At 35.5% G+C, this 17,198-nt stretch overlaps 1 protein-coding gene across 1 annotated transcript; it reads left to right on the top strand.

The window, feature by feature from the left end:
• Positions 1-824: 824 nt before the first annotated feature.
• On the top strand, positions 825-5,226 carry 18w (18 wheeler). Its single transcript, XM_028323600.1, has one exon. It carries the CDS (start codon positions 1,113-1,115, stop codon positions 4,977-4,979), a length of 3,867 nt encoding a protein of 1,288 aa, XP_028179401.1. The 5' UTR covers positions 825-1,112; the 3' UTR covers positions 4,980-5,226.
• Positions 5,227-17,198: the final 11,972 nt, after the last annotated feature.

Genomic DNA, 17,198 nt, shown 5'->3' with positions numbered 1-17,198 from the left:
CTACTACACTAAAATATCAGAATTCACTAACTAATAAATAACGCAGTATACATATACTCGAAGTAGCTACTAAATTAATTTCACAATTTAAAAAATGTAACTCAACTAACCAGACAAAACAACTTTTCTTCATTATAATGCATCAAGACTATTATTGTCCCTAAAAGCATGAAACACGATATTTCAATTCTGCAGTCCCTGTAGAGACATTGTTTCTGACGTTGAAAAAATTAGGAAACAATGGAAAAATTTAACTTACAATTTTGTCCCCGAAAATTTAAAAGCATTTTACTTCAGCAGAGTGTGTTTCGAGTGTATTTGACTTGATGTTAATCAAATGATAGTGATTTAAGTTAAAGTTTTGTACAATAAATTGGACATGATAAAGTTTATGATGAAAGTCCAAAGTATATAGGTAAATAATATAGGTAAAGGATTTATATACATTTTAAAGAAGTTCGACATTGTAATAAAAATATAATATGCTATTTAGTCGTACAATTAATGTTTACTTAAAATATGCACATTTTTTATAAAAAACGCATTAAAATAAAATCGATATTACAAAATGTTATACGTAGTTCAAATATGCGGTATCATTCCTTAATATTTTGACTTGAAAAAATAAGTCCTTTATCTCATCATCAAGAGTCCTTCCAATCATAACTTCTCAGAAGAGCTTATTGTGTTTCAGATGTCGCTACCAGCCGCTAGATGTCGCTACACGTCTCAACTCTCACAGAGCGCGGAGCTTACGGCGGGCGGGGCGCGGGGAGATTCCCCGCTGGCACCTCCACAAGTCAAGCGCTCAGCTTGACAGTCGCAACGCGAACGCGCCGCGGAAAGGTCGTGCCACACCACGCCACCTTCCGCCACACGCATCTATAACATTTATCACACAAACTATCATCATAACAAAAATAACAAACTTCGTGATCATCACAAAAATATCAACGCGCTTTATGGACTGACGACAACAAGGACCACAGTGCAGTGAAATGCTATCTAGTTTTTCTTCAAAGTGTAACACGTACTTTGTTTCGGAAATGGTGATATCGACCCACGGAGAGTGTTTATGAGACATTTTGTAGTGAAATGAAAGATCTGTGATAATGTATGCCGTAACGACTGTTTTGTGTGCGCTACTGCACATTAGCGCTGCGGTGCTTCCCTACGGCTCGGACAAGTGCGTCCGGGATAGGGACTCGGAGAGTGTTGTTTGCAAGACACGGACTCTTGACGGTGATGGTGACAGTATTTCTTCAGTGACTCCGGATACCACCCGCTTAAACATCGAGTGTAACCATTTACTACTCTTCGAAAGCTCGCTGCGGGCCCGCTACTTCGGCCGTGTTACGGGTCTAACTGACCTCTCTATCACAAACTGCAAGCTTCTACATGTGCCAGACAACACGTTCCAGGATCTCGGCAGACTCAAAAGGCTGAAACTACGCTCAAAGAACTACGAATGGATTCCGACGAAGAATTTGGAGTTATCTTTAAACGCCTTCAATGGATTACCCAAGTTGGAATCGCTGGATCTCGCCCAAAATAACATAAAATTTATTCCATCCGGCGTGTTTTGTCCTTTAGGAAATTTGACTACATTAAACTTGACAAATAACAGAATAAGAACAGTTGGACAACTTGGGTTTGGCCAGGGCTGCGGATTGAACGTTCGCAGTTTGGATTTGAGTAACAACGAGATTAAAACTCTGCCGGAAACATCGGAAATACTCAAACTAGGAAGTTTGCGGTATTTATATTTGCAACATAACAATATCACAGACATATCAAACGATGTTTTTAATGGACTACTAATTCGGGTTCTAAACATATCACACAATAAACTAGAAATGCTGCCCGAAGGATTGTTTGCTAATGCACGAGAGTTGAGGGAGCTATATTTGAACGACAATTCGCTCTATGAATTAGGGCCAGGCGTGTTCCACCGCTTAGAGGAACTAATTGTCTTAGATTTATCAAGCAATCAACTGACAAGCAACCATATCGACGACGGCACGTTCAAAGGATTGATACGCTTGATTGTCCTAAACTTAGCTAATAACGCCTTGACGAGAATCGGAGAGAAAACTTTCAAAGACTTATTCTTCCTACAAGTATTGAATTTGAAAAACAATTCTATTGGTTATATCGAAGACAATGCCTTCTTGCCATTGTACAACTTACACACATTGAATTTGGCTGAAAACCGTTTACACACAATCGACCAGAACCTATTCAACGGATTATTTGTACTTAGCAAATTGACTCTCAATAACAATTTGCTTGTGAACATCGATCGAAAAGCCTTCAAGAACTGTTCCGATTTGAAAGAATTGGACTTAAGTTCTAATCAACTAATGGATGTTCCCGAAGCTATCTGGGAGTTGTCTTTCTTGAAAACACTCGACTTAGGCGAGAATCAAATATCAAACTTCAGAAACGGCTCCTTCAAAAACCTCAACCAATTAACTGGCCTGAGATTGATTGACAATCAGATTGGAAATCTCAGCGTCGGAATGTTTTGGGACTTACCAAGCTTACAAGTACTCAACATTGCTAAGAATAAAATTCAATCAATAGAACGCGGTACTTTCAGCCGAAATACACAGCTGGAGGCAATACGGCTTGATGGAAACTACTTGTCGGATATCAACGGTGTCTTCTCTTCGCTAGCAAGTTTATTGTGGCTGAATCTATCGGAAAATCATCTAGTGTGGTTCGATTACGCGTTTGTGCCTAGTAATCTAAAGTGGTTGGACATTCACGGCAACTATATCGAACACTTAGGAAACTATTACAAGTTACAAGACGAAATTCGCATAAAGACTCTAGACGTTAGTCATAATCATATAGTGGAAATTTCACCTATCGCAATTCCTAATAGTGTAGAGTTATTATTCATAAATAATAACTTTTTGAACAATATCCATGTGAACACGTTTTTCGATAAGAAAAATCTTACGCGAGTGGACATGTACGCGAACGAAATAGTGCGTTTAGATTTGAATAGTTTGCGTTTGTCAACAGTGCCCCAAAATAAAAGTTTACCTGAGTTCTATATCGGGGGCAATCCGTTCCAGTGCGACTGCTCTATGGAATGGCTGCCGATCATAAACAATATGACTGCTATGCGGCAGTACCCGCGTGTGATGGACCTGGAGAATGTTTTGTGTAAAATGACCAACACTCGCAGTGGAACTCATGTGCCCTTAACTAATCTTAAGACTACAGACTTTCTTTGTAAGTATGAGACTCATTGTTTTGCCATCTGTCACTGCTGTGATTACGATGCGTGTGATTGTGAAATGACTTGCCCTCAAAATTGTACCTGTTATCATGATCCCCTGTGGAATACTAATGTTGTAGACTGTTCTGGACAATCCTCAACGGAAATACCCCAGAAAATTCCAATGGACGCTACCGAAGTATTTTTAGATGGGAATGATATTAGAGAATTACAAAATCATGTATTTATTGGTAGACAAAAAATGAGATCTTTGTATGTAAATAATAGTAATGTAGATAGTATTCAAAATATGTCTTTCGCGGGACTAAACGCTTTACAAATTCTTCATCTCGGTAATAATAAGTTAAAAGAGCTGAAAGGTTTTGAATTTCATCAATTAACTAACTTAAAAGAACTGTTTTTGCAAAATAATCTTATCAGTCATATCGCTAACATATCATTCCTTTCATTAAAATCTTTAGAAATATTACGCCTCGATGGGAACAGATTAGTCGATTTTGGTGTTTGGACTTTTAATAACAACCCCAGTTTAAAAGCTCTGTCTCTTGGGAACAATTTGTGGTCGTGTAAATGTCGCTACCTGCAGGAATTAACTGCGTACCTGGCAGAGAGTGCGCAAAAAATCATTGACATTACTGACGTATGGTGTTGGAACGGAGACGCGAAGCCGCCGCAGAAAAAAGAACTCAATTTGAACGGCACAGCCTGCAGCGATTATTATGCCGATAATTCAGTGATCGGAAACATGCTGGTGTCCAACTATGTTCCCATGATGGTGTCGACTCTCACCGGGTTTATGTTAATTTTATTGGCTCTTGTAGTACTGTTTCTTTTTAGAGATACACTCAGAGTATGGCTTTACACGAACTGCGGCATTCGAGTATTCTCATTCGCTGGAGATTTTGAAGACAGCGAAAAGTTGTATGATGCTTATGTGTGTTATAGTCCGAAAGATGAAGAATTTGTAATTCAGTCTCTAGCGCCCAAATTGGAAGGTGGGAACCCCTCGTACCATCTTTGTCTACATTACAGAGACATTCCACATCACGGGGCCCAATATATGCAATGTGCGCCACCAGTGATAGAAGCGGCGGAAGCGTCGAAACGTATAATAATAATTCTTACGAGAAATTTCATGCAAACAGAGTGGGCCCGATATGAATTCCGTCAAGGGTTGCACGACGCGCTCAAAGGGTGCATTCACAAACTAATCCTAATAGAGGAGTGCACGGTCGTGCCAGATGCAATGTGCGACCCTGATCTGCGACCTTATTTAAAAACAGGGTACCGGCTCAGATGGGATCAGAAAAAGTTTTGGGAGAATCTTAGGTACGCGATGCCCAATTCGAGCGGGCATAAAGGGCGAAGTCATAATTATAGGAAGAGTATAAACACTTATACGTTAGACTCATCAGTGCCTAATGGGGGGAATCGTACTTTGCAGTATCCTGATAAGTCGCCAGTATTGGGTGGGCAGGGGGCGAGCGCTCCTCCTGAGTATAACAGCGAGGTGCGTCAGTCGCCTTCTGCTATGAGACAGACGCAGGGGGTCGTGTACGGTCCTGATGGCAGGCCTATCTCAGATCATATTTATTCGTCAATAGATTCTGATTACTCTTCTTTAGAGCATGGCATGGCCCCCGGCCGGCGGCGCGACATGCGCCAATGGCCGCCGCCACCGCCTCTGGTAGACACTGGCAATACCGTGCAAGGTTACCTAGTCTAAAGGGCGAAGCGTGCCCACCTTCCAGTCATTGTATATAATAGATCTAAACCAATAGTCCGCTGTATATATTGTAATTATTAGCTAGTAAGTGCTATACCAAATCTATGTAATTGAACTATTATTGCCTGTTCGTTATCCTGTGTATAGATTGTAATAAAATTTTAAAGACTGCTGTAGTATATGAGTATTGTAAATAGCAAAAACAAGTGATGATAGTATATTGATAATAGTGATAATGCGTTATTTATACAGATAAAAATAAAGTGATGAAGATTTATAAACTTGAATATCATTTATGAACCCTTTAAATTCCATCAGATTTAAATGAACATGACACATTTACAATAAGAATAATAATAAAGCTTATTAGCACAATACATTTTATTTCCAATGCAAAATTATAATACAGTAAACTCACATTTCAGTACACAATTTGTAATATCAATAATTGCCAAATTTTAATCTCAATGTAAAGGCTTATCATTTTAAAATATAAAATAGGCATTTAAAATATTACACAGCAATTCCATTTTGTCACTATTGAGAATAACTATTTATTTTCTACTAAAATCAAAGCAAAAACTCGCTAACAATAGATAAATAACTATAGCAGAGACAATAGGTTCAAATACAATAAAATAAAAGGAAGCTTTAGTGACAAAACGAAAGCATTGTGAAAGTTTGTTGGCACTAAAATATTTTGCCTTCGCTTTAGTTTGGATAAGATGTAACTGTCAAAATATTTCTCTACCTGATATTTTGGTAACACTAGGACCAATGTTCTTTGACAAACTTTCTGGTTTGAAGCTACATAGAATAGATGAGTCTTGACAATTTTAGTTAATTATATAATGTTTTGTTATCTTAGCCCTTTCAGCACGAGAGGAAAATTTGTCGATTTCTAAAAAATCGCGTTAGTTTCTGGGGTCTTTAGGATCTTAGTAAATAGAGAAAAATAGCGAAAAAATTTAGGAGGTGACTTTAACTCCCCTAAACCCCCCCGCACGATCGTATCAATCCGTCATGAACCTATGAATAGCTATTTCATTACAATTACAATTTAAACTAATTAAAAAAAGACATTTTAGATATAAGGAGCTTTATTATTCTTCATAAAGACATGATATCGTAATTAGATACTAATTTCTGCAAAAAAATTCAAAAATAGCTCATGGGTCTAACCTAGAACTCTGTCAAAACCTGAATTTTGGGGGTAGTAGCATCTTAAAATTGAACATGAGCTTTCGTTTTCAGTAATAACTTTTTTTTTTGAATCCCAGATGTCGAGGCTATTATTCAATAACACATGGGGTTAGATATTTTCATAAAAGGGATCATTTTGGTTCATCTATTGGTACTAGAATCCTGGTATCCTCTCGATATTTTCACTGGTGGCTGTATTTTCTACAGCGGATTTGTACTATTTGGTGGTTATGTGTCTCGGAGACATTCTTGAGTTTATTCTAGAGTAAATCTGATGTTCAGGCCTTTAAAAGATTCGAAAGGTTTCCATTACTTACATTACCAAAAATTCAAACATCGTCCCGACATGCACGCTCGTGCTGTAGAACTTTAGGAGTACCTGGTACTCGGTTACATCTAACTTTTTATAAAATTAAAGCGAATTATATTTTTTAAGGATATAATTTAAATTAATACGCACAAAATTCATTGAAATCCACAAAAGAAGTAATTTAAATAAATTAATACTTTTCACGCCTCCCGTAGTCAGGTACACGTCCATCTTTGTCACTCAACACAGCACCGACTGAACGCCATTGAAAGTTTTTGTATGAAAAATAGCAAATATATCGAACCGTACGATCGATCGGAAGCGTCTTGGCGCGGTAAAATTGATTTACCAATTCACTAGATTTTTTCAAAGTCGAACGCACTTTCGTATTATTCTGTGCTGAAAGGGATACAGATAATGATTTCATCGAAAAGCTCATTTAAGTGCACTGATTAGGTAGGTTTATAACAATACACAATATACACACTCTTACACACTTAATCAAATACAATTTTGGACAACCAAAGTGACTGTACTTTGTTAATGTTACATCATTTAGAGAGAATACCACATACCTACTTGAATATTGTTTAAGTAAATAATAGTGTTGTACAATTGCAGATTTACATAATTAATTAAGGCTCAGTTGCACCATCTTACTTTAACTTTGACAAGCATAAATAATCTGTTAAACTCCAAACAAAAAGCACCAGTTATTGTTACGGTTAAAATAAGGTTGTTCAACCCAGGCTAAGTATAAAAATTGCTAAATTCTAATACATAATAATGTATCTTCATCAATGATGTTGTGATTCATAATAAAATAATTTATATTCATAAAATGTGTAACCATGAAAGGTGACCATCTGGACTTGTGGTTTACCGGACCAATACAAAACACACGGTAGCAGATTCTACTCCGGGACAGCTGTTAAAGCCATGAGTAGGTAGGTACAATCATAGTTATTTTCAATCATTAAATATTTATTATGTCATTTCTATTATAGACTTGACTAACTTACTAATTATAGATATTATTATTGTGAACCCTTAAAAAGAGGCTAATTATTGGTGATTGAGTTTCTTGCGCTGCTTATTTCATAATTTATGACATAATTTATAATTTATGACTAGTATTGCTAGTATTATTAAGTAGGCTCTATATACATACATGTTTGATACTAGCGGCCGCCCGCGACTTCGTACGCGTCAACGCGTGGATCCCGTTTTACTTCTCTTAGGGGTTGAATTTTGCAAAATCCCGTCTTAGTGAGCACCTACGTTTGCTTTTTTTTACAAAATTTGAATCTCCTAGCACATGTAGTTTCTGAGATTTTCTGACGAAGTGAGTCAGTCAATCAGTGACCTTTTGCTTTTATAGATATAGATATTTACTCGTGGGAGCTTTTAAAACTACGCCTCGTGGTGCTTAGAAAACTTTTGACTTCATAGCTATTCGCCATAAGTAAGTATAACGTGCTTATCTACGTAAACAAGGCGGTCAATAGTTTAGTATAATCGGATGTTCCTTGGCGCGGCGCCAAAGGCTGATCTTCCTGCTTTGGAGGAAGTCGCCGAGGACTCCCTGAGTCTGAGTCATATGATTGTGCTTCTAGAGAGATAACAGAAGGTATAATAGTGGTACAACATTAGACTGCACATTTTTGTTGCAAACTCGCTCGTGTTACGACTGTATAAGGTGTATTTAGCTTGACGTACTTTCGTCTGAACATTATATTCAACAAATAAATAAGATAATTAGGTTATGCGGTTTAAATAAGAGCGATATTGCGAAAATCATAATAATATCATTCAAAAACTATTTTTTTTGCAAAATAATACCTATTAGGTACTTTTACATTATGATATGATGCCACGGAGTCAGTCGGAGTCGTCATAGTTACTATTTTACTTTAATTAATTTTTAAAAGTAAATAAATTCATAAGCTACTTAGGGGTAAAATTAATTCATAGACAGCTTTAGTCAATTTATATTAGAAAAAATTGTAGTAACTGTAGGTGTAATTATGACTTAGTATTTACCTAATTGTACTCGTATCTGATTACAAAATAACGTCTTATTTTACATATACCTAGATTTAGTCCATCTTGTAGGCACCTAGGACTTATTAATAACATGTTTTTAGTAATCGACGCGAATACGTTTGTACGATTGCGTGCTTGTGCATATAAATTGATCATCAACGTGCATTTATCGCTATTTATCTCCTTGCTCAAAAGAATAGATAAAAATACCTTTCGCCAACCAAAACAATTGCTAAACCGAACGGTTTTTTCTATAGGCTCCACCGGATACCGCATCCGTCCACGCACGTGATTCGGGTAGCCCGTAAGGCGGCTTAGTACACTCACTCCTGGGCCTGCATACTTAATACACTATTAGCTCATACAGCCTGCGCACGGACTAACAATGGACGTTATAATAACGATTTATGTCTGGGCCGTTCAGACATAGCCTGAGTAAAAGAGACAGTTCATTGAAGCATAGATCACGTGGTTCAATTTGCGAATGGCTGCCTAATGTACCGTGAGATATGTTCAGGTGACAGTGAAGGGTTAGTGATAGAGCTAGTGTTTGAAGAATAACTTACCGCTAGTGTAGAGCGCTAGTGTTTGAAGAATAACTTACCAAAAATATTTTATTATAGGTAGAAGTGGTTTTTTTTTGTATAAAAGAAGGGGCAAATGGTATCAGTATGCGATCATCACCTCATTGACACTTTGAGAGTGGAGTGCGTTTTCTCCTTACCGTAAAATAAAAGCACGCTGCACGCTGCTTTCTTAAAATCCCTGTATTCGTTAGAAAACATCGGTAGATCATTAACAATAAAGTACAAAAATCCTTTAAATTTTTATTAATATTTAGTTTACTTTATTAGTATATTATTATTCCTTTATTTATATTTTTGTCTTAATTTCAAATATTTTTTTTTACAATGTAAATTACAAAAAAGATTAGTATAAAACAACACATTAATTAAACAATTGCTAAGTTATAAGTAGATGGCTGTTCTATTCTAGCGTTTCACTTGTCTAGCGAAAGCTCGCCGCGTGTAAGTAATCTTTTCTTGTGCGTAACGCGGCCCGCTCGTGTAGCATTGTTCAGCACATGTCAGATTGCTCTAATTGTATTCTATTGGAGTTTAAGTGGTTGCATTTGTGGTTATGTTTAACTTGTAGTCTTATAAAGGTGCTCTGGAATTAAACTGCAGGTACCTGTTGTTGATTTGCTTCTATTATAAATTTTTAATTTGACAACGCTTAGGACTCTTATTAAAGAAAATACATATTGTTAGTTAGATCACACAGTTAAGGCAATTTCATGATCTTATAAAGTTGGCAATTATTTTTTGTTTTGATAAAGATTTTTTACAAATAATCCACTTGAAATAGTACCATGAATAACACATTGCTATTAAATTAAATAAAAATGTTGCCAATTCGTTTTATTAATAAGACATTTTAATCTTTTCAGAAAACTCATTAAAAATTAAAAAATTAAAACACGCCCTCCTCGCTTGATTAACTTTAAAAACTACTTTCATAATCGCTTTTAAAATGCAACCCTGTCGCTTTCCACTACCGGGGTGTGTTGTTAAGCCAATCCTGTGATGTAACTTTGTTAAAAACTTGAAGTTCATATTAAAACTGGCAGCTTTGAAATTACTTTTCGCGTTATAAATGCGTCACATACAGATTGATGAAACAAACAAATGTTTATTGTTAAGACCTAAGAATATTGATGAATGTGTTTTTAAAACAAACGCCAATCAAGTTCCAATTTCAAAATAGTATTTTTTTTATTTTGCTTTTCTATGTTTCTTGCCAGCAAAACGGTATCATTACACAAACCAACCTCTTGTCAGTCTAGTGAGAAAAAAGTATAATGAAATTTTTATTTTTCTAATTTTAAATTAAGAATTCGGTTGGACAAATTATTGACCGTAAAATTGTTTTACTTGGAAATAAAACCTAAAAAATATTCGTTTTTTATTTCTAATTTTGCGCTATATGTTATTAAACCAGCGTTAATTTCAATAGAATAAAACATTGTCCGCTGCTTTGTTTAGACTGGACCAATAAAAACGGTCAATTTTTCTGTCCTAAGCCAAATAACTTTAATACCGAGCTGCCTATGACTGTATTAAAAGTGTTTTGAGAACCTGAAGTTATCGAAAACCGGCCAAGTGCGAGTCGGATTCGCTCACGAAGGGTTCCGTGAGACATTGTTGTTGTATGGGAGCCCCCCATAAATATTTATTTTATTTTAATTTTATGATTTATTTTTAAAGTAGATATGCAACTAAATATTATGTGAATATTTCAAGGGTTCACCTGTTTACGTTTTAATATCGAGTAGAAAACTGCAACAAGTAACTTTTGCTGTATGGGAGCCCCCCTTAAATATTCAAGTATTTTATTGAATTATTTATTTTTAAAGTGAATAAAAAATTAAATAATGATAAATTATGAGATACGAAGATCGTGAATCATTCTCAAAATATTTAGTTACGTGCCTGGTGATAGACGACAACCTTTAGCGAAATCATAGTAATAGGGTCGCGTTTTAACTCTTTATCCTTTAATTTAAGGTAACTGAACCCTAAAAATTAGTAATTTCAAGATCGATCTAGAAACACTGACAAACAACCTCAGTAAATAAGTTTAGTTACTCGTACCTTCACCTAAAGAGATAGCTGCGCGTGCGCGTGAAAACCGACCGTAACGCCTATGCAATAAGTTCAAGATCAGAATGAAGTATAGTTTAGTTTAAAGTCTTCATTGAGGTTTGACTAGTCAAACCCCGATTTCATTAAATTGAGTTTCGACCTTTGCCTGACCATATTAGTTACTCCTAGGTTTGACTAACATCATTTAGTCAAAGGCCGAAATGTTTGGGCTTTGACTAAGTCTTCTAGTCAGACCTGAGGATTGACTAGTCAAACCTAGGAGTGCCGGAACTTCGAGGTTTGACTATAACACACACATAAATGACTTCATATTAATCACATTTACCAAAAAATGCGGTAATTATTCATAATAACCGGCGATTATTCATAATTTTTACATTTATCACTTTGACCGTAACATATACAAATAAAGAAATTTGAATTCTGACTTTGACTTACAAAATGTGTAAAAGTTGAGAAATACTTTGATAGTTACTTATTTCATTTTCATCATTTCAGCCATAGGACATCCACTCTGCTGGACATAGGCCTCCCCCAATGCTTTCCACGTTGATCTATTACTTATTTATTAGAAAAATAAGAATTTTCAAATCGGACGATAACGATAGAGGTTACCTAAATAAAATGCCGGTTCTTATAGGCACGGGCCGTTATAATCGCGGGTTTATTTAGCCAGTCATTAATATCCGCGTGGCAGGACAATTTCATGCGACTGTTTACTGTGAATTACAATTGCTAATGTTTGGTCGGCAAGCCAAAATTAGTGATGCGCAAATATTTTTTTATCGATTAGGTATTGTTACGTGGATTGTCGATGTCGATAACATTGATTGAGTATTATTTCAATAGAATGGTGAGAGAAATACTACTACGTATTAAGTTAGACTTAGTAGAAGTAGTGTTTAGACTTATTAAGTTACCCTGAATATTCGTGTATTTGTACTTACATTAAGTCCTCGAATGCCAGTTGTACGAATTCACAGAAGAATGCAAGAATCTTAAATTAAGAGTCATTCTTAGTTTTTCGATTCGAATCACATCATTATCATGCGTAGAATCAAGGCTTTCCGTTCAAGTGCATTGCTAATTTGCTACCTATAACGTAAGTACCTACATTGTAAGTATAATTTTATTATGCATACTTCAGAGCCAGTGTGTACAAAATTTGCTTTATAACAGTTTTTTCTTTCATTTATTAAAAATCAAGAAATTCGTAGTCACTCGTATGATAACGTATTATCATTATGAACTTATCGACAGGTATATTAAGGCAGCTCTAAATGAAATGAAATTGATGCAACGGTCGCGAGGATGTTTTTGTTTTGATTTCACAAAACAAACTTTTCTTATTTGGACAACGGGCCGGGTATGTGGAAATTGCTGGAAATTCCTACGTTCGGATACATTTGAGTGGTTTGTTACGTAATACGGCGCGAGATTAGTGACTTTATTGAAGACCTTTAGAATGAAAGGGTCGTCTCTTTTTATTGGATTTGGAGTAATGATTTTAGTTTTAATATCCATTTGCACAGTTGCAAGAGTAGCTAAACTTGCTATTTAAATGATTCTGTCTATTTTAACTATACAAATAAAAGGATGATTTCATATTAGGTAGGTACTTATTTACCAGACTTAAGATACTTCTAGCCTCGAACTAGAGTTTGATTACTAGAGTCATAGATGTCTCAAAATTAGTAACCAAAACGTAAAATTTAGGCGACATACATGTATCATATTAGTCTTTAAATCATTATATCCTAATAGATGCTATCCGGCTTTATCAGGAATTAGATTTTTCCCGAGACCGATCTAAAGACTTTTTACAAACGACTGCAAATTAGCGTATACATTTTTGTTTGCAAAAACGCCCCTATCACAATTAAATAAAACACAGTGTTTAGCTTACCGTGCCGTGTGTACTTCGTAGAAAATGCCAGTCATCTTCCATCTGACCATACCTTCATTACCTCTCTTCATTGTCGCCACATTAGCTCCACACGTCTATGGCGTCTGTCAAAGCACACTTTCACTTGCGGCTTCTGAAATTTAATACTATGCATTAAACGCTGCAGATCCGTCACGGTCCAATAGCAACGTGCATAGTGACGGCTTTCACATTTTGAATGCCAGGTATTTACCACACTTTCCTTAGATTCGCTTTTGTTATGTGAACTCTGTCCAGTTTGTAACGGTTTGGAATATAGCGCTAGTTGGCTTGGTCAAACTGTATTTTTTTTGCAAAATTTTTCTTTAATGTCGATTTAGGTTGAAATTTATTGTCAGCCAGTTGGCATTGTAGAGACGATAATAATACTAAAATTGTCGCTGTTACAAGTACACAAGATGCTACAAACAGATAAACTTGACGTAACATCTTACGTCCGAAAAAAAAGAACCGTAAGAAAATGTATTGCAACTAATGTTGACTGATTTCGCAACTCTCAATATTTCTTACTGGCGAGTGGACAATCTACTTTATTGTATTATTTAAGTGTCACGAATTTACAATCCATCGTTTTGGAGCAGAACATAAACAAATGAACGGTGATTATTACGTCACAGCACAGCAAACTGGTGTTTGCATAACGGCTACTGGACAAGAGCCGTCAATACACATCAAAATTGTGCTTTAAATCTATGTGGATAGAGACGAACAGCTTAATCCAGCTCTGACGTTTGTTGTAGCATTAAACACTAGTGTTATTGCCGATTTGCTATTTAATAGACTTACAACTGTTATTGCTTGTGTTTAGGATACCGTATTCAATCAAAACAGAACAAATTAATTTACTGCTGACAAAAAGATAAACTCTTCACATGAAAACCCAAAATGTTTGGTAGTGCTTTATTGAGTTGAGACTATTATCAGATATTTAAGTTTTCTTATAAAAGCAGGTTTATAAGTCTGTTGATATAATTTGCTTACATAAATACTTACCAGTTAATTAAAACGCATTTTTTTGTTAAAACAGGCCTATAATTTGTAATGGGGGTATTTCTATTTATGAGTAACTGTGTTTCAGCATGCTTTGTACGGTTAACACCACGTCAATATAATATTTGCAGAAATGGCCTAAGTAAGATTGTGACCAGACGAAAGGTAAGTAAAAAGAGAATAATATACGGAACTTTCTGTACAAAAAATCAACACGCATTACTCCACTTTTTGTGTGTTTAAACAGAAGCATTCTATTTGATCTAGCATAGCACTACGTAACTTTAGTCGTAATATATCTATCTCTGATTTTATCGTTCCACTTTGTAACAAAACGGAATTATTAAATTCATAAACATTGTCTACTGTTGCACTGAAGCTCGACACTGAATTAAATTCGAACATCTATACTAATATTATAAAATGCGAAAGTAACTCTGTCTGTCTTATTTTCACGCCTAAACCACTGAAGCGATTTTGATGTTTGGCATAGAGATAGTTTGAGTCCCGGAAAAGGACATAGGATAGTTTTTATCCCGGTTTTTGAAAAGTTTTTCTGTGACAGACAAAATTACACACGGGCGAAGCCGCGGGCGGAAAGCTAGTAAGTCTATAAGTAAGGCAAAGGCATTCCATGCCTCTTCTAATTGAATCTTGCAAGTCTTGCTATATGCAGACGACAGCACATCAAGCTAAATAATTATAATGGTGTCTTATTTTGTTGTAATACCGGCTATTTTACAACTAAATGTACAGTCTTGTGCTGACCTGTCTGTGCTGCGAAGTTAAATAGAAAATTTATGAACTTTAGAGAAAATTCTCTCTAGATTAAAAATTGTTCAATATTAACTAAAGGTTGAAATAATAGAGCAAAGTTAAATTAAATATCATAAATAAGGTAATATTAAGGTATGCGTGTTAAAACTTATAAAGTTAGACGTTTCAATAAAATACGAGTATTAACTAAGTTTGTGAGTTAACACTTTGTAAATTTTAACTAGACAGCAAATCACAAGTTTTAAATAGCTTTAAACCAATAAACAGCGTAACTAAATCAAGTCACGACACCGTCCGTCTTTTAGCCACGTCAACGACTAACTTAAACAATTGACCATAAAATGTTTCGTACGTGCCCTATACAAAAAGAGAAAGCCGGGGCCATTCTAATGTCCTTTTCTTAGAACATTACGTCTTATTTAAGGGACACAAAAAACGGCAAAGCTCCAGGAATCAAGCGAAATGGGTCATAAACATCGCGAAAGACAAAAGTTGGCTACCGAAGGCCTCTGATGTTTTCCCGTCGTAAAATGCTACTGCGTTTATAACAATATTGTTACACATCCCATTTTTTTTCATTCACTGAGTTTTGACAGGAGAACAATGGTGATTTTAGCTACTGTTGTTAATGAGGCGGTGACAATGGCTATCTGAGATCCGGGTAACGTTAACGTTGTTAACGTTGCAGTAAACTTATTGTTTACAATGTCCTTGTTCGAAAAATTTCAAAGGTTCGATACTGAGCGGTAATTGTTCAAAAATAATCGTCCAGCATAATTAAGTTCCAATTTAAAATAGACGTTGAATTCAAAAATACTTCATTTATGTATCTTCATAACATTAAAGACCGTTTTTATCAACAAAAGAATTTGTTTATTAGATTCAATTATAAATGACAGAATTTACTTGTTCTTTGTATTTTATTTTAATTTGAGTAATTTTTTCTTTATTTAAAAACTCAATCATTACACATTCTAATAAAATTGTATGGCTCCTTTCAAGAAAACCTCTGATAGCATGGTCATTTTGGTTTCAAAATTCTTCCTCGAGCATTTAAACTTGTCTGAGACTCATACAAACTTAAAAATAGCTAATATTACTTCATTCCACTATTCAAGCTCAATTTGTATTCGTAGCATCAGGCGGACGAAGTCGTTATGCGCTTCTTGTTTAAATTAGCAACATCCTAGCTCACCATCAAATGAATCACCAAGTGTGGCGGAGACTTGAAAGATAGCGCCGGTGGCAACAAAAAGAAGTAAGGGTTACTTTTAATAAGCTTTTTCCACACATGCATAACCGGCCGACTTATTTGATGCGCGAAGTCAGTTGGAGCTTGATATTTTGTTGTCTCATCTTTGATGCAGATGCAGTTTGTTTCGTCAATTTTGTGTGGATTTTAATGCGAACTTCATCAACTAAACTTTTGGTTTGAAACTTGTTTGTGAAAGTTATCAATTTATTGTGTCTCCCTCTTGCTCTTGTTCAAAAAGAATGTAAAATTATAAAAATGTACCAAAAGCTACATTCTAAGCAATTGATGATTTCAAAACAAAATGTTACAATTTAAAATTCAATGGCTATTCTAAATTACCAGATGCTATTCATTTTTATGAGCGTCGGAATATCTCGGTACCTACTTAATGTGTTCCCGACCTCAGTGAAGTTAGAAATTCGGCCCCTAAATCAGGCGGCGAACAGACGAACTTTTATTGCGTTGACATCCTGTTTTTGCCAAATCCCCTCAGCCGATCGGTAGTCAGTCTAATAAAATTTAATTTCTCCATTGTCTGTTTTTTCCCCGTCTCGACAATACGCATCTCTCATTATAATGACATCTACAAAACAATATTTGAGTCCGAACACATGTTTGTGTCTATTCAGTGTTAGTTTATGTAGAAACTTTCAAGCAATTGTGTCGTAAATCATTGAAGTCCTGTTGCTTGCTACCGAAGTTGAACCATTCGTTTTATGCCTCTTTTGTTTAAAACTTTTATTGGCCGGCATGTTCGGGGAACTAATTTATTCAGGATCTGAGCAGCCTTGGAAGTTGGCTACTATGGCCGTTCGGCTCTTATGTTTTATGATATTTTCGGACTTCGTTGGGTGCTGAATGAATTGGCCGGAACAGAAATAGCAATTGGGCTATTTATAGCTAGGTTATAAAAGTATGGAGCAGCCCTTTTCTATTATTCTTTGATCTTAACAATCTCTATGGAGTACCTATATTGATATTTTTAACCGACTTCAAAAAAGGAGGAGGTTATTAGATGTATTATACA

The sequence above is a fragment of the Ostrinia furnacalis genome, unplaced genomic scaffold, assembly GCF_004193835.3.
Source record: "Ostrinia furnacalis isolate ACB-3 unplaced genomic scaffold, ASM419383v2 OfSCF0657, whole genome shotgun sequence".
Classification (NCBI taxonomy): domain Eukaryota; kingdom Metazoa; phylum Arthropoda; class Insecta; order Lepidoptera; family Crambidae; genus Ostrinia; species Ostrinia furnacalis.
The sequence above is the reverse complement of the archived record's forward strand: the minus strand, read 5'-3'. Positions and strand labels throughout refer to the sequence as shown.

Coding starts and splice junctions, on each gene's coding strand:
- 18w (XM_028323600.1), top strand. CDS start 1,113: ATGTATGCCGTAACGACTGTTTTGTGTGCGCTACTGCACATTAGCGCT.